This window comes from Taudactylus pleione, unplaced genomic scaffold (assembly GCF_031769625.1).
Source record: "Taudactylus pleione unplaced genomic scaffold, aTauple2 ptg000257l, whole genome shotgun sequence".
NCBI lineage: Eukaryota > Metazoa > Chordata > Amphibia > Anura > Myobatrachidae > Taudactylus > Taudactylus pleione.
Window position 1 is genome coordinate 970,221 of NW_028284659.1, and position 24,396 is coordinate 994,616.

Genomic DNA, 24,396 nt, shown 5'->3' on the forward strand with positions numbered 1-24,396 from the left:
GTATGGTAAGCCTATGTACTGTATATATAAAGGGATAGTATGGTAAGCCTATGTACTGTATATATAAAGGGATAGTATGGTAAGCCTATGTACTGTATATATAAAGGGATAGTATGGTAAGCCTATGTACTGTATATATAAAAGGATAGGATGGTAAGCCTATGTATATATAAAGGGATAGTATGGTAAGCCTATGTATATATGTAAAGGGATAGTATGGTAAGCCTATGTATATATAAAGGGATAGTATGGTAAGCCTATGTAAATATAATGGGATAGCATGGTAAGCCTATGTACTGTATATCTAAAGGGATCGTACGATAAGCCTATGCATATATAAAGGGATAGCATGGTAAGCCTATGTACTGTATATATAAAAGGATAGGATGGTAAGCCTATGTATATATAAAGGGATAGTATGGTAAGCCTATGTGTATATATAAAGGGATAGTATGGTAAGCCTATGCATATATGTAAAGGGATAGTATGGTAAGCCTATGTATATATAAAGGGATAACATGGTAAGCCTATGTGTATATAAAGGGATAGTACGGTAAGCCTATGTATATATAAAGGGATAGTACGGTAAGCCTATGTATATATAAAGGGATAGCATGGTAAGCCTATGTATATATAAAGGGATAGTACGGTAAGCCTATGTATATATAAAGGGATAGTACGGTAAGCCTATGTATATATAAAGGGATAGTATGGTAAGCCTATGTATTTATAAAGGGATAGTGTGGTAAGCCTACGTATGTGTGTATATATATATATATATATATATATATATATATATGGATAGTATGGTAAGCTTATGTATATATAAAGGGATAGTATAGTAAGCCTATGTATATAAAGGGATAGTACGGTAAGCCTATGTATATATAAAGGGATAGTATGGTAAGCCTATGTATATATAAAGGGATAGTATGGTAAGCCTATGTATATATAAAGGGATAGTATGGTAAGCCTATGTATATATAAAGGGATAGTATGATTAGTCTATGTATATATAAAGGGATAGTATGGTAAGCCTATGTATATATAAAGGGATAGTATGGTAAGCCTATGTGTATATATAAAGGGATAGTATGGTAAGCCTATGTGTATATATAAAGGGATAGTATGGTAAGCCTATGTGTATATATAAAGGGATAGTATGGTAAGCCTATGTATATATAAAGGGATAGTATGGTAAGCCTATGTATACATAAAGGGATAGTATGGTAAGCAAATGTATATATAAAGGGATAGTATGATAAGCCTATGTATATGTAAGGGATAATATGGTAAGCCTATGTATATGTAAGGGATAATATGATAAGCCTATGTATATATAAAGGGATAGTATGATAAGTCTATGTGTATATATAAAGGGATAGTATGGTAAGCCTATGTGTATATATAAAGGGATAGTATGGTAAGCCTATGTCTATATATAAAGGGATAGTATGGTAAGCCTATGTATATATAAAGGGATAGTATGGTAAGCCTATGTATATATAAAGGGATAGTATGGTAAGCCTATGTGTATATATAAAGGGATAGTATGGTAAGCCTATGTGTATATATAAAGAGATAGTATGGTAAGCCTATGTATATATAAAGGGGTAGTATGGTAAGCCTATGTATATATAAAGGGGTAGTATGGTAAGCCTATGTATATATAAAGGGATAGTATAGTAAGCCTATGTGTATATATAAAGGGATAGTATGATTAGTCTATGTATATATAAAGGGATAGTATGGTAAGCCTATGTATATATAAAGGGATAGTATGGTAAGCCTATGTGTATATATAAAGGGATAGTATGGTAAGCCTATGTGTATATATAAAGGGATAGTATGGTAAGCCTATCTGTATATATAAAGGGATAGTATGGTAAGCCTATGTATATATAAAGGGATAGTATGGTAAGCTTATGTATATATAAAGGGATAGTATGGTAAGCCTATGTATACATAAAGGGATAGTATGGTAAGCCTATGTATATATAAAGGGATAGTATGATAAGCCTATGTATATGTAAGGGATATATGGTAAGCCTATGTATATGTAAGGGATAATATGGTAAGCCTATGTATATATAAAGGGATGGTATGATAAGTCTATGTGTATATATAAAGGGATAGTATGGTAAGCCTATGTGTATATATAAAGGGATAGTATGGTAAGCCTATGTGTATATATAAAGGGATAGTTTGGTAAGCCTATGTGTATATATAAAGGGATAGTATGGTAAGCCTATGTATATATAAAGGGATAGCATGGTAAGCCTATGTGTATTATAAAGGGATAGTATGGTAAGCCTATGTATATATAAAGGGATAGTATGGTAAGCCTATGTGTATATATAAAGGGATAGTATGGTAAGCCTATGTATATATAAAGGGATAGTATGGTAAGCCTATGTATATATAAAGGGATAGTATGGTAAGCCTATGTGCATATATAAAGGGATAGTATGGTAAGCCTATGTATATATATATAAAGGGATAGTGTGGCAAGCCTATGTATATATAAAGGGATAGTGTGGCAAGCCTATGTATATATAAAGGGATAGTATGGTAAGCCTATGTGTATATATAAAGGGATAGTATGGTAAGCCTATGTATATATAAAGGGATAGTATGGTAAGCCTATGTGTATATATAAAGGGATAGTATGGTAAGCCTATGTGTATATATAAAGGGATAGTATGGTAAGCCTATGTATATATAAAGGGATAGTATGGTAAGCCTATGTATATATAAAGGGATAGTATGGTAAGCCTATGTATATATAAAGGGATAGTATGGTAAGCCTATGTATATATAAAGGGATAGTATGGTAATGGCTACTTCTAGACCACTAAGCACAGAAAACGTCCCAATCAGCCTTAGTAAGTGTACGCCCGTGTGTATACACAGGATACCAATCTGTCTCGCAGGTTCCACATTAGTGACAGAGATGCCGGACAGTGCCTGCACAGACAGAGAGATAAAATTAGTGTGCCCGGTGTTATGCCATCTGTCACCCCCATTGTTTTGATGCATATTAGAATAAGCTCCTGTGTAATTATACAGAATGCAGCATCTGTGCATTATTCCTTATACTGCTACTAGTTATAGAATAATGCATGTATTTAGCATAAGGTGATATGTGATATGTAATATTCCATGCGAGGACTTATCACACCTGGTGCATGCACAGGGTAAAGGAACTTTGACCATTTCTGATAAGATAATGTCATTATCTGAACTTGCTACAGAGCAGCGATTCCGCATAAATCAATGTACTATATATAGTCCCCACCCGCACACAGACTGACCTATGTATACTGTGTGACCTGCTGAATTAGTGTCATGTACAGTGTTATCTCATAGTCAGTATAAAGAAGGTAAAACAGGACGGCTCAGGTCCTTCAAAAGAACTTTTGCTCCATATTTGCACCAACCAGTTAAAGTCCTATATAACGCTGAGTGTAACCACAGGATGGATGGATGGGAAGATATCTTCTTAAAATGATTTCTATAATGAGACCCTCACACCAGAGACTCCTTTTATGTTTGGTTTATTTATTTAAAATGTATAAATATAGAACCCTCCGAATCCTTACTTGACACATGCCGTGTAGCCTTATTGGGGGTAGTTGGTATAATCTTGCTGTCCTTGCCCCTTGCGGGGGATGAACTCGTGACAGTAAGTTATTTCCCACCTTAGGTCACTCTTGCACTAAGCAGCCAACACGTTTTGCCAGAACCGACTTCTTAAGGGGCGTATTCAGTTTCCTAATGCAAAATTTCCAGCATGTGTCCTGCATGCGATCTGGGGCGTGGATGCATCTCACCACTCATTTCCGCATGCCGGCGCTAATTAGATGCATCCAGCCACTCATTGCTGCATGCCGGCGCTAATTAGATGCATCCCGCCACTCATTGCCACATGCTGGCGCTAATTAGATGCATCCCGTCACTTATTGCATGCATGCCAGCGCTAATTAGATGCATCCCGCCACTCACTGCCACATGCTGGCGCTAATTAGATGCATCCTGACACTCATTGCTGCATGCTGGCGCTAATTAGACGCATCCCGCCACTCATTGCCGCATACTGGCGTTAATTAGATGCATTTCGCCACTCATTGCCACAAGCTGGTGCTAATTAGAAGCATCCCGCCACTCATTGCCGCATGCTGCCGCTAATTAGATGCATCCCACCACTCATTGCTGCATGCCGGCGCTAATTAGATGCATCCCACCACTCATTGCCACATGCTGGTGCTAATTAGATGCATCCCGCCACTCATTGCTGCATGCTGGCGCTAATTAGATGCATCCCGCCACTCATTGCCGCATACTGGCGTTAATTAGATGCATTTTGCCACTCATTGCCGCATACTGGCGTTAATTAGATGCATTTTGCCACTCATTGCCACATGCTGGTGCTAATTAGATGCATCCCGCCACTCATTGCCGCATGCTGCCGCTAATTAGATGCATCCCGCCACTCATTGCTGCATGCTGGCGCTAATTAGATGCATCCCGCCCCTCATTGCCGCGTGCTGGCGCTAATTAGATGCATCCCGCCACTCATTGCCGCATGCTGGTGTTAATTAGATGCATCCCGCCACTCCTTGCCGCATGCTGGCTCTAATTATGCATGAAGGAAAACGCTCAGGACAGGTCTCTATGACCACGAGTCTCCCTGAGTCCTTTTGCGCATATTGTGGACAATGCATCTAAAGATGGCGACACACACTGCATCCAGTGCCTGTAATGTAACGCCTGCCGGGGCTTGGTGCATATGAGAAACGCAGTCTAACCCCCGGAAACTGCACTTCTGGCTTTGGTGCCTCCCGTCCCAGCTCCCTTGTCAGATAGTGTATTTCCATTTATACTTAGCAGTAGCAGAGATTGTATCATTCGCATCGGCTTTTATTCATTAGTAATACTGGATGTCTATTTGCCGTTTTTCAAACACAGTCTGTAAAGTGACAGGAGCTGATTGGTTGGTACTTTATCTCCATTCACTTTATCTCTCTTCAAGGCTTAGTACATCTACCCCTTAGTATTTTTAGGAGTTATAATACAGGGGCATTTATTTGGTAACATTAGATGTATGATTGATCGTTTAGCGATGAACGTTTGCTCCTCTCGGCCTGCCTGTGATGTGTTATTACATGCTAGAACTAAAGTGTCCTTGCAGATCAGTCCTATGGTAAATAAGTTTCATTATTAGATATTACACTGTAATTATTCTATCATCTCTACTGTGTATAGCAGCTTCTCTTCCACTCCTGCGCCTGTAAAGCGATCACAGAGGCCTCTCTCTGGAATGAATCAATAAACGGGAAATATTATTTGCGTCAGTCTTACAGGATTGAAATAAAGACGATTTTCCATGTGTTGTACATAACTGGTGTAGACAGAATGACTGACTGCAATAATGTCCAGATAAAATCAATATCAAGTCCTCGCTGTCTTCTTGCCGGCAGACGCTGTCCCCCCAGGAGCTGTGGCACATCGTTCACCAATGCTATGGTACCGAACTGGGACTGACGAGTGAGGATGAGGATTATGTGTCACCCCGTGAGCTGCTCAACGGCCTGGGGTAAGTGTCACCAGTACAGACGCCAGTCTCTTCGCGGCGGCCTGCGGAGCCCAGCTGTGGGTTATTATCTGTACAGCCCTTTTCATTGGGATTAGTTTCAAGGGGTTAATAAATTAAATGCACCAGATAGGAAGCAAAACCACCATCAATATTGACCAGCTTGATTACTTGTCCAAAACTAGCATGATGCCTTGTACCGATGGGATTGACCGGGGCCATATCCGGTTGGCAGATAACCTCCATCGTCCTCTGTGTGATCTAGTCCAAGGGTAAAGTTTTTAGAAGTGCAGTTGTTGCCCATAGCAACCAATCAGATTTTAGCTATTATCTTCTAGAAGGTGCTGGATAAATGATAAGCAGAGTCAGAGCTTTGGGGTCTATTTACTAAACCTTGGATGGAGGTAAAGTTGACGGAGATAAGGTACCAGCCAACCAGCTCCTAACTGTCATTTTTCACACAGCCTGTGACATGGCAGTTAGGAGCTGATTAGCTTGTACTTTATCTCCATCCAAGGCTGAGTAAATAGACCCCTTTATCCTGTTATCTGACTGTGGTTCAGGTTCTTTGGTTAGGAGAGGGTGTAGTGAGGGAAGTAGGTGGAACAGCAGGGGAGGAGCAGCGCACCGAGGAGATGGACTGACCCCGCGAGTGCCACTCACAACCTCCCTGCCAAGGGTTTCCTACCCCAGGCCTGGAGAATATTACAGAGGCAGAGGACCCCACAACATGCTCTCTTTGCCTAAGTGTGAACTCCAGTGAGATAATAGCCACCGTAGCTGGAGACAAATGTTGGCTTCATGATGGAGAGCAATGTTCACTATGTAGAGAAAAGTGATTGGACACTGACAGCAAAATAGATCAGTGAGATGTTATAGTGAGGTCAGTATAGTGTGTAGGTCACCACGTGCAGTGAGATGTTATAGTGATGTCAGTACTGTGTAGGTCACCACGTGCAGTGAGATGTTAGTGAGGTCAGTACTGTGTAGGTCACCACGTGCAGTGAGATGTTATAGTGAGGTCAGTACTGTGTAAGTCACCACGTGCAGTGAGATGTTATAGTGATGTCAGTACTGTGTAGGTCACCACGTGCAGTGAGATGTTAGTGATGTCAGTACTGTGTAGGTCACCACGTGCAGTGAGATGTTATAGTGACGTCAGTACTGTGTAGGTCACCACGTGCAGTGAGATGTTATATTGATGTCAGTACTGTGTAGGTCACAACGTGCAGTGAGATGTTATAGTGATGTCAGTACTGTGTAGGTCACCATGTGCAGTGAGATGTTATAGTGACGTCAGTACTGTGTAGGTCACCACGTGCAGTGAGATGTTATAGTGATGTCAGTACTGTGTAGGTCACCACGTGCAGTGAGATGTTATAGTGACGTCAGTACTGTGTAGGTCACCACGTGCAGTGAGTTGTTATAGTGAGGTCAGTACTGTGTAGGTCACCACGTGCAGTGAGATGTTATAGTGATGTCAGTACTGTGTAGGTCACCACGTGCAGTGAGATGTTATAGTGACGTCAGTACTGTGTAGGTCACCACGTGCAGTGAGATGTTATAGTGAGGTCAGTACTGTGTAGGTCACCACGTGCAGTGAGATGTTATAGTGACGTCAGTATTGTGTAGGTCACCACGTGCAGTGAGATGTTATAGTGATGTCAGTACTGTGTAGGTCACCACGTGCAGTGAGATGTTAGTGACGTCAGTACTGTGTAGGTCACCACGTGCAGTGAGATGTTATAGTGATGTCAGTACTGTGTAGGTCACCACGTGCAGTGAGATGTTATAGTGATGTCAGTACTGTGTAGGTCACCACGTGCAGTGATATGTTATAGTGACGTCAGTACTGTGTAGGTCACCACGTGCAGTGAGATGTTATAGTGAGGTCAGTACTGTGTAGGTCACCACGTGCAGTGAGATGTTATAGTGACGTCAGTACTGTGTAGGTCACCACGTGCAGTGAGATGTTATAGTGAGGTCAGTACTGTGTAGGTCACCACGTGCAGTGAGATGTTATAGTGATGTCAGTACTGTGTAGGTCACCACGTGCAGTGAGATGTTATAGTGACGTCAGTACTGTGTAGGTCACCACGTGCAGTGAGATGTTATAGTGAGGTCAGTACTGTGTAGGTCACCACGTGCAGTGAGATGTTATAGTGACGTCAGTATTGTGTAGGTCACCACGTGCAGTGAGATGTTATAGTGATGTCAGTACTGTGTAGGTCACCACGTGCAGTGAGATGTTAGTGACGTCAGTACTGTGTAGGTCACCACGTGCAGTGAGATGTTATAGTGATGTCAGTACTGTGTAGGTCACCACGTGCAGTGAGATGTTATAGTGATGTCAGTACTGTGTAGGTCACCACGTGCAGTGATATGTTATAGTGACGTCAGTACTGTGTAGGTCACCACGTGCAGTGAGATGTTATAGTGAGGTCAGTACTGTGTAGGTCACCACGTGCAGTGAGATGTTATAGTGAGGTCAGTACTGTGTAGGTCACCACGTGCAGTGAGATGTTATAGTGACGTCAGTACTGTGTAGGTCACCACGTGCAGTGAGATGTTATAGTGAGGTCAGTACTGTGTAGGTCACCACGTGCAGTGAGATGTTATAGTGACGTCAGTACTGTGTAGGTCACCACGTGCAGTGAGATGTTATAGTGACGTCAGTACTGTGTAGGTCACTACGTGCAGTGAAATGTTATAGTGACGTCAGTACTGTGCCGGTGACCACGTGCAGTGAGATGTTATAGTGATGTCAGTACTGTGTAGGTCATCACGTGCAGTGAGATGTTATAGTGAGGTCAGTACTGTGTAGGTCACCACGTGCAGTGAGATATTATAGTGAGGTCAGTACTGTGTAGGTCACCACGTGCAGTGAGATGTTATAGTGACGTCAGTACTGTGTAGGTCACCACGTGCAGTGAGATGTTATAGTGAGGTCAGTACTGTGTAGGTCACCACGTGCAGTGAGATGTTATAGTGATGTCAGTACTGTGTAGGTCACCACGTGCAGTGAGATGTTATAGTGACGTCAGTACTGTGTAGGTCACTACGTGCAGTGAGATGTTATAGTGACGTCAGTACTGTGTATGTCACCACGTGCAGTGAGATGTTATAGTGACGTCAGTACTGTGTCGGTGACCACGTGCAGTGAGATGTTATAGTGATGTCAGTACTGTGTAGGTCATCACGTGCAGTGAGATGTTATAGTGAGGTCAGTACTGTGTAGGTCACCACGTGCAGTGAGATATTATAGTGAGGTCAGTACTGTGTAGGTCACCACGTGCAGTGAGATGTTATAGTGAGGTCAGTACTGTGTAGGTCACCACGTGCAGTGAGATGTTATAGTGAGGTCAGTACTGTGTAGGTCTCCACGTGCAGTGAGATGTTATAGTGACGTCAGTACTGTGTAGGTCACCACGTGCAGTGAGATGTTATAGTGACGTCAGTACTGTGTAGGTCACCACGTGCAGTGAGATGTTATAGTGATGTCAGTACTGTGTAGGTCACCACGTGCAGTGAGATGATATAGTGACGTCAGTACTGTGTAGGTCACCACGTGCAGTGAGATGTTATAGTGAGGTCAGTACTGTGTAGGTCACCACGTGCAGTGAGATGTTATAGTGACGTCAGTACTGTGTAGGTCACCACGTGCAGTGAGATGTTATAGTGATGTCAGTACTGTGTAGGTCACTACGTGCAGTGAGATGTTATAGTGATGTCAGTACTGTGTAGGTCACTAAGTGCAGTGAGATGTTATAGTGATGTCAGTACTGTGTAGGTCACCACGTGCAGTGAGATGTTATAGTGATGTCAGTACTGTGTAGGTCACTACGTGCAGTGAGATGTTATAGTGATGTCAGTACTGTGTAGGTCACTAAGTGCAGTGAGATGTTATAGTGATGTCAGTACTGTGTAGGTCACCACGTGCAGTGAGATGTTATAGTGACGTCAGTACTGTGTATGTCACCACGTGCAGTGAGATGTTTTAGTGACGTCAGTACTGTGTAGGTCACCACGTGCAGTGAGATGTTATAGTGATGTCAGTACTGTGTAGGTCACTAAGTGCAGTGAGATGTTATAGTGATGTCAGTACTGTGTAGGTCACTACGTGCAGTGAGATGTTAGTGATGTCAGTACTGTGTAGGTCACCACGTGCAGTGAGATGTTATAGTGACGTCAGTACTGTGTAGGTCACCACGTGCAGTGAGATGTTATAGTGACGTCAGTACTGTGTAGGTCACCACGTGCAGTGAGATGTTAGTGACGTCAGTACTGTGTAGGTCACCACGTGCATTGAGATGTTATAGTGACGTCAGTACTGTGTAGGTCACCACGTGCAGTGAGATGTTATAGTGATGTCAGTACTGTGTAGGTCACCACGTGCAGTGAGATGTTATAGTGAGGTCAGTACTGTGTAGGTCACCATGTGCAGTGAGATGTTATAGTGATGTCAGTACTGTGTAGGTCACTACGTGCAGTGAGATGTTATAGTGACGTCAGTACTGTGTAGGTCACCACGTGCAGTGAGATGTTATAGTGATGTCAGTACTGTGTAGGTCACTATGTGCAGTGAGATGTTATAGTGATGTCAGTACTGTGTAGGTCACCACGTGCAGTGAGATGTTATAGTGATGTCAGTACTGTGTAGGTCACTATGTGCAGTGAGATGTTATAGTGATGTCACTACTGTGTAGGTCACCACGTGCAGTGAGATGTTATAGTGACGTCAGTACTGTGTATGTCACCACTTGCAGTGAGATGTTAGTGACGTCAGTACTGTGTAGGTCACCACGTGCAGTGAGATGTTATAGTGAGGTCAGTACTGTGTAGGTCACCACGTGCAGTGAGATGTTATAGTGACGTCATTACTGTGTAGGTCACCACGTGCAGTGAGATGTTATAGTGAGGTCAGTACTGTGTAGGTCACTACGTGCAGTGAGATGTTATAGTGACGTCAGTACTGTGTAGGTCACCATGTGCAGTGAGATGTTATAGTGATGTCAGTACTGTGTAGGTCACCACGTGCAGTGAGATGTTATAGTGAGGTCAGTACTGTGTAGGTCACCACGTGCAGTGAGATGTTATAGTGACGTCAGTACTGTGTATGTCACCACGTGCAGTGAGATGTTAGTGACGTCAGTACTGTGTAGGTCACCACGTGCAGTGAGATGTTAGTGAGGTCAGTACTGTGTAGGTCACCACGTGCAGTGAGATGTTATAGTGACGTCAGTGCTGTGTAGGTCACCACGTGCAGTGAGATGTTATAGTGATGTCAGTACTGTGTAGGTCACTACGTGCATTGAGATGTTATAGTGATGTCAGTACTGTGTAGGTCACCACGTGCAGTGAGATGTTAGTGATGTCAGTACTGTGTAGGTCACCACGTGCAGTGAGATGTTATAGTGACGTCAGTACTGTGTAGGTCACCACGTGCAGTGAGATGTTATAGTGACGTCAGTACTGTGTAGGTCACCATGTGCATTGAGATGTTATAGTGATGTCAGTACTGTGTAGGTCACCACGTGCATTGAGATGTTATAGTGAGGTCAGTGCTGTGTAGGTCACCACGTGCAGTGAGATGTTATAGTGACGTCAGTACTGTGTAGGTCACCACGTGCAGTGAGATGTTATAGTGAGGTCAGTACTGTGTAGGTCACCACGTGCAGGGAGATGTTATAGTGACGTCAGTACTGTGTAGGTCACCACGTGCAGTGAGATGTTATAGTGAGGTCAGTACTGTGTAGGTCACCACGTGCAGTGAGATGTTATAGTGATGTCAGTACTGTGTAGGTCACCACGTGCAGTGAGATGTTATAGTGACGTCAGTACTGTGTAGGTCACCACGTGCAGTGAGATGTTATAGTGATGTCAGTACTGTGTAGGTCACCACGTGCAGTGAGATGTTATAGTGATGTCAGTACTGTGTAGGTCACCACGTGCAGTGAGATGTTATAGTGATGTCAGTACTGTGTAGGTCTCCACGTGCAGTGAGATGATATAGTGACGTCAGTACTGTGTAGGTCACCACGTGCAGTGAGATGTTATAGTGAGGTCAGTACTGTGTAGGTCACCACGTGCAGTGAGATGTTATAGTGACGTCAGTACTGTGTAGGTCACCACGTGCAGTGAGATGTTATAGTGATGTCAGTACTGTGTAGGTCACTACGTGCAGTGAGATGTTATAGTGATGTCAGTACTGTGTAGGTCACTAAGTGCAGTGAGATGTTATAGTGATGTCAGTACTGTGTAGGTCACCATGTGCATTGAGATGTTATAGTGACGTCAGTACTGTGTAGGTCACCACGTGCAGTGAGATGTTATAGTGATGTCAGTACTGTGTAGGTCACCACGTGCAGTGAGATGTTATAGTGAGGTCAGTACTGTGTAGGTCACTATGTGCAGTGAGATGTTATAGTGATGTCAGTACTGTGTAGGTCACCATGTGCAGTGAGATGTTATAGTGATGTCAGTACTGTGTAGGTCACTATGTGCAGTGAGATGTTATAGTGATGTCAGTACTGTGTAGGTCACTACGTGCAGTGAGATGTTATAGTGACGTCAGTACTGTGTATGTCACCACGTGCAGTGAGATGTTAGTGACGTCAGTACTGTGTAGGTCACCACGTGCAGTGAGATGTTATAGTGAGGTCAGTACTGTGTAGGTCACCACGTGCAGTGAGATGTTATAGTGAGGTCAGTACTGTGTAGGTCACCACGTGCAGTGAGATGTTATAGTGACGTCATTACTGTGTAGGTCACCACGTGCAGTGAGATGTTATAGTGAGGTCAGTACTGTGTAGGTCACTACGTGCAGTGAGATGTTATAGTGATGTCAGTACTGTGTAGGTCACCACGTGCAGTGAGATGTTAGTGATGTCAGTACTGTGTAGGTCACCACGTGCAGTGAGATGTTATAGTGAGGTCAGTACTGTGTAGGTCACCACGTGCAGTGAGATGTTATAGTGACGTCAGTACTGTGTAGGTCACCATGTGCAGTGAGATGTTATAGTGATGTCAGTACTGTGTAGGTCACCACGTGCAGTGAGATGTTATAGTGAGGTCAGTACTGTGTAGGTCACCACGTGCAGTGAGATGTTATAGTGACGTCAGTACTGTGTATGTCACCACGTGCAGTGAGATGTTAGTGACGTCAGTACTGTGTAGGTCACCACGTGCAGTGAGATGTTATAGTGATTTCAGTACTGTGTAGGTCACTACGTGCAGTGAGATGTTATAGTGATGTCAGTACTGTGTAGGTCACCACGTGCAGTGAGATGTTAGTGATGTCAGTACTGTGTAGGTCACCACGTGCAGTGAGATGTTATAGTGACGTCAGTACTGTGTAGGTCACCACGTGCAGTGAGATGTTATAGTGACGTCAGTACTGTGTAGGTCACCACGTGCATTGAGATGTTATAGTGACGTCAGTACTGTGTAGGTCACCACGTGCAGTGAGATGTTATAGTGATGTCAGTACTGTGTAGGTCACCACGTGCAGTGAGATGTTATAGTGATGTCAGTACTGTGTAGGTCACCACGTGCAGTGAGATGTTATAGTGATGTCAGTACTGTGTAGGTCTCCACGTGCAGTGAGATGATATAGTGACGTCAGTACTGTGTAGGTCACCACGTGCAGTGAGATGTTATAGTGAGGTCAGTACTGTGTAGGTCACCACGTGCAGTGAGATGTTATAGTGACGTCAGTACTGTGTAGGTCACCACGTGCAGTGAGATGTTATAGTGATGTCAGTACTGTGTAGGTCACTACGTGCAGTGAGATGTTATAGTGATGTCAGTACTGTGTAGGTCACTAAGTGCAGTGAGATGTTATAGTGATGTCAGTACTGTGTAGGTCACTACGTGCAGTGAGATGTTAGTGACGTCAGTACTGTGTAGGTCACCACGTGCAGTGAGATGTTATAGTGACGTCAGTACTGTGTAGGTCACCACGTGCAGTGAGATGTTAGTGACGTCAGTACTGTGTAGGTCACCATGTGCATTGAGATGTTATAGTGACGTCAGTACTGTGTAGGTCACCACGTGCAGTGAGATGTTATAGTGATGTCAGTACTGTGTAGGTCACCACGTGCAGTGAGATGTTATAGTGACGTCAGTACTGTGTAGGTCACCACGTGCAGTGAGATGTTATAGTGAGGTCAGTACTGTGTAGGTCACTATGTGCAGTGAGATGTTATAGTGATGTCAGTACTGTGTAGGTCACTACGTGCAGTGAGATGTTATAGTGACGTCAGTACTGTGTAGGTCACCACGTGCAGTGAGATGTTATAGTGATGTCAGTACTGTGTAGGTCACTATGTGCAGTGAGATGTTATAGTGATGTCAGTACTGTGTAGGTCACCACGTGCAGTGAGATGTTATAGTGATGTCAGTACTGTGTAGGTCACTATGTGCAGTGAGATGTTATAGTGATGTCAGTACTGTGTAGGTCACCACGTGCAGTGAGATGTTATAGTGACGTCAGTACTGTGTATGTCACCACGTGCAGTGAGATGTTAGTGACGTCAGTACTGTGTAGGTCACCACGTGCAGTGAGATGTTATAGTGATGTCAGTACTGTGTAGGTCACCACGTGCAGTGAGATGTTATAGTGACGTCAGTACTGTGTAGGTCACCACGTGCAGTGAGATGTTATAGTGAGGTCAGTACTGTGTAGGTCACCACGTGCAGTGAGATGTTATAGTGATGTCAGTACTGTGTAGGTCACTACGTGCAGTGAGATGTTATAGTGATGTCAGTACTGTGTAGGTCACTACGTGCAGTGAGATGTTAGTGACGTCAGTACTGTGTAGGTCACCACGTGCAGTGAGATGTTATAGTGACGTCAGTACTGTGTAGGTCACCACGTGCAGTGAGATGTTAGTGACGTCAGTACTGTGTAGGTCACCATGTGCATTGAGATGTTATAGTGACGTCAGTACTGTGTAGGTCACCACGTGCAGTGAGATGTTATAGTGATGTCAGTACTGTGTAGGTCACCACGTGCAGTGAGATGTTATAGTGACGTCAGTACTGTGTAGGTCACCACGTGCAGTGAGATGTTATAGTGAGGTCAGTACTGTGTAGGTCACTATGTGCAGTGAGATGTTATAGTGATGTCAGTACTGTGTAGGTCACTACGTGCAGTGAGATGTTATAGTGACGTCAGTACTGTGTAGGTCACCACGTGCAGTGAGATGTTATAGTGATGTCAGTACTGTGTAGGTCACTATGTGCAGTGAGATGTTATAGTGATGTCAGTACTGTGTAGGTCACCACGTGCAGTGAGATGTTATAGTGATGTCAGTACTGTGTAGGTCACTATGTGCAGTGAGATGTTATAGTGACGTCAGTACTGTGTAGGTCACCATGTGCAGTGAGATGTTATAGTGATGTCAGTACTGTGTAGGTCACCACGTGCAGTGAGATGTTATAGTGACGTCAGTACTGTGTATGTCACCACGTGCAGTGAGATGTTAGTGACGTCAGTACTGTGTAGGTCACCACGTGCAGTGAGATGTTATAGTGATGTCAGTACTGTGTAGGTCACCACGTGCAGTGAGATGTTATAGTGACGTCAGTACTGTGTAGGTCACCACGTGCAGTGAGATGTTATAGTGATGTCAGTACTGTGTATGTCACCACGTGCAGTGAGATGTTAGTGACGTCAGTACTGTGTAGGTCACCACGTGCAGTGAGATGTTATAGTGATGTCAGTACTGTGTAGGTCACTACGTGCAGTGAGATGTTCTGTGATGTCAGTAGGTCACTAAGTGCAGTGAGATGTTATAGTGATGTCAGTACTGTGTAGGTCACCACGTGCAGTGAGATGTTAGTGATGTCAGTACTGTGTAGGTCACCACGTGCAGTGAGATGTTATAGTGACGTCAGTACTGTGTAGGTCACCACGTGCAGTGAGATGTTATAGTGACGTCAGTACTGTGTAGGTCACCACGTGCAGGGAGATGTTATAGTGATGTCAGTACTGTGTAGGTCACCACGTGCAGTGAAATGTTATAGTGATGTCAGTACTGTGTAGGTCTCCATGTGCATTGAGATGTTATAGTGACGTCAGTACTGTGTAGGTCACCACGTGCAGTGAGATGTTATAGTGATGTCAGTACTGTGTAGGTCACCACGTGCAGTGAGATGTTATAGTGATGTCAGTACTGTGTAGGTCACCACGTGCAGTGAAATGTTATAGTGATGTCAGTACTGTGTAGGTCTCCACGTGCAGTGAGATGATATAGTGACGTCAGTACTGTGTAGGTCACCACGTGCAGTGAGATGTTATAGTGACGTCAGTACTGTGTAGGTCACCACGTGCTGTGAGATGTTATAGTGATGTCAGTACTGTGTAGGTCACCACGTGCAGTGAGATGTTATAGTGATGTCAGTACTGTGTAGGTCACCACGTGCAGTGAGATGTTATAGTGAGGTCAGTACTGTGTAGGTCACCACGTGCAGTGAGATGTTATAGTGATGTCAGTACTGTGTAGGTCACCACGTGCAGTGAGATGATATAGTGAGGTCAGTACTGTGTAGGTCACCACGTGCAGTGAGATGTTATAGTGAGGTCAGTACTGTGTAGGTCACCACGTGCAGTGAGATGTTATAGTGAGGTCAGTACTGTGTAGGTCACCACGTGCAGTGAGATGTTATAGTGAGGTCAGTACTGTGTAGGTCACCACGTGCAGTGAGATGTTATAGTGAGGTCAGTACTGTGTAGGTCACCACGTGCAGTGAGATGTTATAGTGATGTCAGTACTGTGTAGGTCACCACGTGCAGTGAGATGTTATAGTGAGGTCAGTACTGTGTAGGTCACCACGTGCAGTGAGATGTTATAGTGAGGTCAGTACTGTGTAGGTCACCACGTGCAGTGAGATGTTATAGTGAGGTCAGTACTGTGTAGGTCACTATGTGCAGTGAGATGTTATAGTGATGTCAGTACTGTGTAGGTCACCACGTGCAGTGAGATGATATAGTGAGGTCAGTACTGTGTAGGTCACCACGTGCAGTGAGATGTTATAGTGAGGTCAGTACTGTGTAGGTCACCACGTGCAGTGAGATGTTATAGTGAGGTCAGTACTGTGTAGGTCACCACGTGCAGTGAGATGTTATAGTGAGGTCAGTACTGTGTAGGTCACCACGTGCAGTGAGATGTTATAGTGAGGTCAGTACTGTGTAGGTCACCACGTGCAGTGAGATGTTATAGTGATGTCAGTACTGTGTAGGTCACCACGTGCAGTGAGATGTTATAGTGAGGTCAGTACTGTGTAGGTCACCACGTGCAGTGAGATGTTATAGTGAGGTCAGTACTGTGTAGGTCACCACGTGCAGTGAGATGTTATAGTGAGGTCAGTACTGTGTAGGTCACTATGTGCAGTGAGATGTTATAGTGATGTCAGTACTGTGTAGGTCACCACGTGCAGTGAGATGTTATAGTGATGTCAGTACTGTGTAGGTCACCACGTGCAGTGAGATGTTATAGTGATGACAGTACTGTGTAGGTCACCATGTGCATTGAGATGTTATAGTGACGTCAGTACTGTGTCGGTGACCACGTGCAGTCGGCCTAGAATGCCCCCAGCGCTCCAATTCATCCCAGAGGTTCTCAATGGGGGTAAGATCTGGACTCTGAGCGGCCAGTCCATCCGGGTTACCAAATGTTCTGTATACAGGTCCAGCGTCACCCTGGTAACATGAGAGGTGACATTGCCGTCCTGATAAATAAGTTTTTGTAGAAGTACAAGAGCAAGTGTTTTTGTCAGAACCGCCACAATTGTGACCATTTGGAACTTGTGTGCGATGGTATGCATTTTGCTTGCGTGGGTATGTCCAATCAGTTTTGTCTACGTAGTGTATATTGGGGAGGGGGTTATCTGATCTGACAATGTTAGGGTCATGGTCCTATACTAGTGTGGGGGAGAAGAAGGGAAAGCTCGTTGCTCACTTGCAATGGTTGTCTCCTCTTTTCTTTTTCCCTTTATACTCATTTTAATGAAATATCTTCCATTGCAATTATTTTATACTATAGGGACTAAAACGGTGATGGTGAGTGGTACAAGCTCATTTTCATGTTACATTTTTACTGACCCTTTAAAACTTGAACATGTTGAAACTACTCATATGGCTGATTTTTTTTGTGTTGCAGTGTTTCTGCTTTTTTATATTCTTTATACATCATGTGACACAAGTGGGTGGAGCTAATGAGTTTTCAGACGTGATCGTATTTTCCCTTTTTTAGCGTCAGCGAAGAGTTTCCCGAGGTCCCCGATCTGAGCGAAATGTCCTCCCGTGACACCAAACTGAGCACCAGCCCCAAGCTGCCGGCCACTGACTCCTTCACCTCCATTGCCAGCAGTGAGGGGATGCTAACGGTAAGACCCTCGTTCCCCCAGCGATCAGCGCTTAGTGGAGACAGTCACAGGGCTGTTTACTGTTAGATGGTAACACAGTTATAATTATCGAAGCCACCAACCCCTGAACACATACAGAGGGGGAGATGTATCAAACCGACGAGAGCTATAAAGGGGAGAAGTTACCTGTAAGCAACCAATCAGCTTCTAACTGTCATTTTATAGACTGTGCTGGATACAGTGACTGACAGACGACCTCTCCACTGACACAAGCTGGCTGTCAGGTCACCCGTTCACCATTTCAGTAATTGCGTGTCTGCTGCTGGTAACTTCTGTAACGGGGCGAGCGCTGTACTCTGTGATATTTTTGGCTGTCTATTATTTATTATGTAGTTTGTGAGCATATTTTACTGACTTACGCTGGGATTTATCAAACCTTCTAAGAGGACAAGCAGAGGTATTGCCCACAGCAACCATTCAGATTATAACTGTCATTTGTCCAGTACATTCTATGGAATGAAAGCTGGATTCTGATTGGTTGCTGTGACAACGTCTCCGCACGCCCTCATTAGGAGGTATGACAAATGTCCTCCCTTAGTGATACAGTGGTTACATGTAGTGGTAATGGTGCATTTCAGCCTACGGAAGACATGACCGGACAGTCGGATGCCCTCTCAGACTCTCAGCTGGATGGTTCCTCCAGCCAGACAGTGACTCCTCTCTCGGAGATGACCAGTGCTGGACTCCTGGACTCCCTGCCTGGTCTAGACCTTCTCCCCAGCGAAGACCTGCCCACTGACCCAAGCAACAACTCCACCCCCAGCTCCACACAGGACGAGGGTCAGTATGTGCACGTAAATAATTATAGTCTTATAAAGCACATGTGAGACTGGTAAGTGTACAGAATTGTTCTCATTTAACTATACTCCTGGTCAGACATAACTTACAGTAGATAGAGCAGCTTTGAGTTATATGATAATGAAACAAAAACAGCCTTGTGATAGCACAATGTAACTCATGATAAAGTGTCATAAGCTATTGTTCTACAGATGTCTATTGTATTACTGTAGCTTGTGAAACCTCATCATGGGCTGTGAGACCTCATCATGGGCTGTGAGACCTCATCACGAGATGAGACAATTTATCATAAGATGTTTTTGTTTCATGAATAGCCACGAAAATGTTTGGTCAGAAGGATGGTTAAATGACACATCTGTATAAATGTTATAAAAATATCTGTATAAATGTGGTGAGTTCTGATGTCATGGCTTGTACTTGGTGAGTTCTGATGTCATGGCTTGTACTTGGTGAGTTCTGATGTCATGGCTTGTACTTGGTGAGTTCTGATGTCATGGCCTATACTTGGTGAGTACTGATGTCATGGCTTATACTTGGTGAGTTCTGATGCCATGGCTTATACTTGGTGAGTACTGATGTCATGGCTTATACTTGGTGAGTTCTGATGTCATGGCTTATACTTGGCGAGTTGTGATGTCATGGCTTATACTTGGCGAGTTGTGATGTCATGGCTTATACTTGGCGAGTTGTGATGTCATGGCTTATACTTGGCGAGTTGTGATGTCATGGGGGGGGGGGGGTGAGGAATACTCCAAGCTGAAGCAGCTGAGATCTCCCCTAACAAACCATTTATCTCTTCTGTAGCTCACAGCCCATCAAATCCTATACACTACAGAATTACCACAAAATATAACAGATGCCCAAGCTGGGTGCTTATGTGTCATCGGGCTATTAAAGTCCACTGTTCTTTTTGTCACATAATTACTTGTTTGCTTATTTGATCCGCATTATCTTCAATGGGGGTGCATTATGCTATATATAATTTGCAGGAGCGTTATGGGCAATGCCGGACATCTAGCCATGCTATATTTCAAATTTTAGGCTCCTTTTGTCCTGTTGGGGGCTCTTTGGCAGGTCAGGGCCCCCATGCAGGCCTGGGTCATTTTATTTTTTACCCCCTCCCCTCTCGTGATTAATGATCAAAAATCTCTCCTTTAGAAGATTTGCATTACATTGTTTGCGTACACTACCTGTATATGTACTATAAGCGGGATATATTTTCTTACGTACTTTGAGCCCTGATAACTGCTGTTTGCCTTTCTCCCATTGCCTCTGTAAGAATATACACCATGGAGGCACAGTACAGTGTGGTGTGATTGGACACCATGGAGGCACAGTACAGTGCGGTGTGATTGGACACCATGGAGGCACAGTACAGTGCGGTGTGACTGGACACTATGGAGGCACAGTACAGTGCGGTGTGATTGGACATCATGGAGGCACAGTACAGTGTGGTGTGACTGGACACTATGGAGGCACAGTACAGTGTGGTGTGACTGGACACTATGGAGGCACAGTACAGTGCGGTGTGACTGGACACTATGGAGGCACAGTACAGTGCGGTGTGATTGGACACCATGGGCGCACAGTGCAGTGTGACAGGACACTATGGAGGCACAGTACAGTGCGGTGTGATTGGACATCATGGAGGCACAGTACAGTGCGGTGTGACTGGACACTATGGAGGCACAGTACAGTGCGGTGTGACTGGACACTATGGAGGCACAGTACAGTGCAGTGTGACTGGACACCATGGAGGCACAGTACAGTGCGGTGTGATTGGACACCATGGAGGCACAGTACAGTGCGGTGTGATTGGACACCATGGAGGCACAGTACAGTGCGGTGTGATTGGACATCATGGAGGCACAGTACAGTGCGGTGTGACTGGACACTATGGAGGCACAGTACAGTGCGGTGTGACTGGACACCATGGAGGCACAGTACAGTGCGGTGTGACTGGACACTATGGAGGCACAGTACAGTGTGGTGTGACTGGACACTATGGAGGCACAGTACAGTGTGGTGTGACTGGACACTATGGAGGCACAGTACAGTGTGGTGTGACTGGACACTATGGAGGCACAGTACAGTGCGGTGTGACTGGACACTATGGAGGCACAGTACAGTGCGGTGTGACTGGACACTATGGAGGTACAGTACAGTGTGGTGTGACTGGACACTATGGAGGCACAGTACAGTGCGGTGTGACTGGACACTATGGGGGCACAGTACAGTGTGGTGTGACTGGACACTATGGAGGCACAGTACAGTGTGGTGTGACTGGACACTATGGAGGCACAGAACAGTGTGGTGTGACTGGACACTATGGAGGCACAGTACAGTGTGGTGTGACTGGACACTATGGAGGCACAGTACAGTGTGGTGTGACTGGACACTATGGAGGCACAGTACAGTGTGGTGTGACTGGACACTATGGAGGCACAGTACAGTGTGGTGTGACTGGACACTATGGAGGCACAGTACAGTGCGTGTGACTGGACACTTTGGAGGCACAGAACAGTGTGGTGTGACTGGACACTATGGAGGCACAGTACAGTGCGGTGTGACTGGTGCTACCTGGGTGAAGGGATGATAGGATATCAGTGCAGTCCTGTATTGGATCAGTCTGAGTAATCTCACAGCCTGGAGTCACAGTATCATCTGCAGCATCTGGCGCTGGATAACGAGGGCGGCTGGGGAGGCCGCTGTGTGTCTTTTCCCTGCCTGCCATCCTGATTGCTGTCACAGCGAGCAGACGGTGGCCCCAGCAATGGCTCCTGACATACAGATCTTATTAGCAGTATCCTGAGCATTAACTAACAGCCTCCAACTGTGAATACTGATTTGTGTTCCTGGCTAAATCGTAAAAAGAAAAGTTTCCATTATTTATTTTGTTTATTAGCAGTCATTTATATGGCGCACACATATTATGCAGCCTATTAGAGAGGTGATGTTGCTGCCACAACCATAGGACAGTGCCCTAATGGGTTCAAATTATGGATGTGCAGGCTCGGATAGGTGGACAGGAATGATGATGTTTGTCCGTGCAAGATGACGTTTTGCCTCTTTCTGAGTCCTGTTTTTTGGAGGGAAAAATCCGAACTCGGCGTGCAAACTCGAACCTATCCGAGCCTGCACATCCCTAGTTCAAATACAGGTCAAAAAGCTGAAATGGCAAATCTTTCAGCTGCTCCGATATCCCAGGCTGCAAAAAAAGGGACTTCGGAGGAAAATAATTAAACATGCTGATAAAATATAAATGTGCTCATTGGTAGATGGGACCCAAAGGTTGGAGAAATGTTACATGGAAGGCGGATTGGCTGCGTTAGATTGCGCCTGTATGCGCTGTACATGTCTCTGCTCTGTACCAGGCCATACAGCCATTTTATCTCTAATTGTTCTCTCTCTCTCTCTCTCTCTCTCTCTCTCTCTCTCTCTCTCATGTCAGATGGTAGCGCTCTCTCTAAAGATGCCACCTCCTCAGACCTGCCGGGCAGGCTTCTAATCAACACTGTGTATCACATCGCCGCGGAGCGTCTGCTGCAGGCTCTGACCTCGGACACCCGCTTTATGAGCGAATTCATGGATCAGAGAAAGTTCACCGGTCAGACATCAGCCTTAGTGCCGTGTTCCCCTCTGTGACCAGTATTCTTATTATTGTATCATCTTTATCAGGGCTATTTATCAGCAGGAACCCAGATCCCGAACCTCCCGTTATACTATGATGTAAGGTCCTGGGCCAACGTGTATTTTCCATAAGATAACTTTTATTTTAAAATCCCTTTTGAGTGCCTTCTTTTCTAAATACTTCTATATATTATATATACATATATAGAATTGTTTTTCTGTAGCTCCACCCACAGTAGCTCCACCCCCAGTAGCTCCACCCACAGTTCCCGAACCTATTTTTCCAGAAAAATAGCCCTGATCTCCGTATACACGTTATCCCCCTCTCGTAGTTCTTCTAGGCGTTTACGTTTTACCATAGTCTGTCTATAGCGTTATTTCCTCGCCTCTCTTCTGCTCCGTACAGACGTCATCGTGAACCCTTGGGTAACGGACAGCAGCGGTAAACAATCCAGGGTCATCAACTACACCATTCCCATTAGTAACCCCTTGGGACCAAAATCCGCCCCCGCGGTGGAGACTCAGGTGAGCCGGGAACTAGATCCTGACCTTTATACTACACATTATAATGTTGTCACAGTCTCTCCCTTATTTCCACCATCCTCATTTATACTTAGACATTTTGGGTCTGTTTCTGAGTCGTAAGCAAAGTCCTGGGATATATACGGACGCCAGCTGCCACCAGATTTACTGCCTCGTGCTAATGCCAGTACCTGGACGTCTATGCGAGCATCCGGCCGCCGTTATGAGTACGCCGCGCTCCGTCCACGTTTTACCCGTCTTCAGCCAGGACCGTCGTCATTAGTATCTGTATTTGCATCCAGGCCATCATGGATGGATATGATCCATCTAAAACAGGAGTTTAATCTGCGCCCTCACGCCTCAAACGAGCGCTGAAGTCTGGCGACATGCCCATGATATGCGTCTGTTCCGCACAGCTGCATGGTAACCGCTCAGAAACGCCCATTTTACGGAGAGAGCGATTTAGCTGCACGCGGAGCGTAATGTGCTATCTGATCTCCCCAGTGACAGCACATGTGCAGTCTTCTGATAACCGCAGGAAGGGTCCCCGATAGGACTAGCGACCACTCAGAATCAGGACCTTTAATCAAATAAGTAAATATTTAGCCTATTGAAAAACGTGGAGTTGCTGGGCGAGAAGTTTAGTGACCCCGTTACAGTGTTATTGGCATTTGGTGATGTTGTCCAACCCACAATTTAGAACATGGTGTCCTGTAATATACCTGTAATATACTGTATGTGCTGCGTTTTCACATTTGTGATGGTTCTTTATTATACTTAAGGATCTAAATTTAAAAATATATGTTACATAAGAGCCAGGGTTACAATTGTAGGTTAATGTGTGATGAGGTCAACGACCATTATATATAGTCCCCAGAGCTGATCACAGTCGGACATGCGGGAGAGGACGTAGGCGGGCTAGGCAAGCGATTAGCGCATTGCAAGTTCACCACCTGCAAAGATTACTATTGTGGGCCTGATTCAGAGGTACGCGCAATTGTAGCCGTGACCGCATCTTTTGCCCAAGCGCAACTGCCCCTTTATGCTAATGCCGTAGCCGATGAACTTCCTACAGAGGTGCCCAATGGCTGCAGCGCTAAACCGCAACTTTGCCGTCAGTCGCACCATCAGACATGGCACCAGCCCTACAGAGTCTCTGAACATGGCAGCCAGTGTCTGTGCCACTGCGGCAAATACACAGTCGTTGACCGCAACACACCCGCGTCTGGCTAGCCCCCCTCCCTTGTTATGTTCTGCGGCTTTCGGTGGTAACCATCGGGACGCATGTGCAGACTGAAAACATCGGGCGCTTGCGCGTGACATCGGCATAGCATGCTCTCCTGAATCAGGCCCTGTATGTCCAACTTTAGGCAAGTTTGTAGCGGGATGGGCAAGGGCAGCGTGTGGCCACTCCGAGCCTTTCC

At 44.9% G+C, this 24,396-nt stretch overlaps 1 protein-coding gene across 5 annotated transcripts in view; it reads left to right on the forward strand.

The window, feature by feature from the left end:
• The window catches only part of GRAMD1A (GRAM domain containing 1A), a 234,874-nt gene that overhangs the window by 169,472 nt on the left and 41,006 nt on the right, over nt 1-24,396 (forward strand). For all 5 annotated transcript variants that reach the window (XM_088480865.1, XM_088480864.1, XM_088480866.1 and 2 more), the window contains 5 exons: nt 5,481-5,596; nt 17,851-17,983; nt 18,601-18,802; nt 22,272-22,427; nt 22,857-22,975. In XM_088480865.1, the coding sequence (XP_088336991.1) occupies nt 5,481-5,596; nt 17,851-17,983; nt 18,601-18,802; nt 22,272-22,427; nt 22,857-22,975 (726 nt within the window). The remainder of the gene's footprint in view (nt 1-5,480; nt 5,597-17,850; nt 17,984-18,600; nt 18,803-22,271; nt 22,428-22,856; nt 22,976-24,396) is intronic.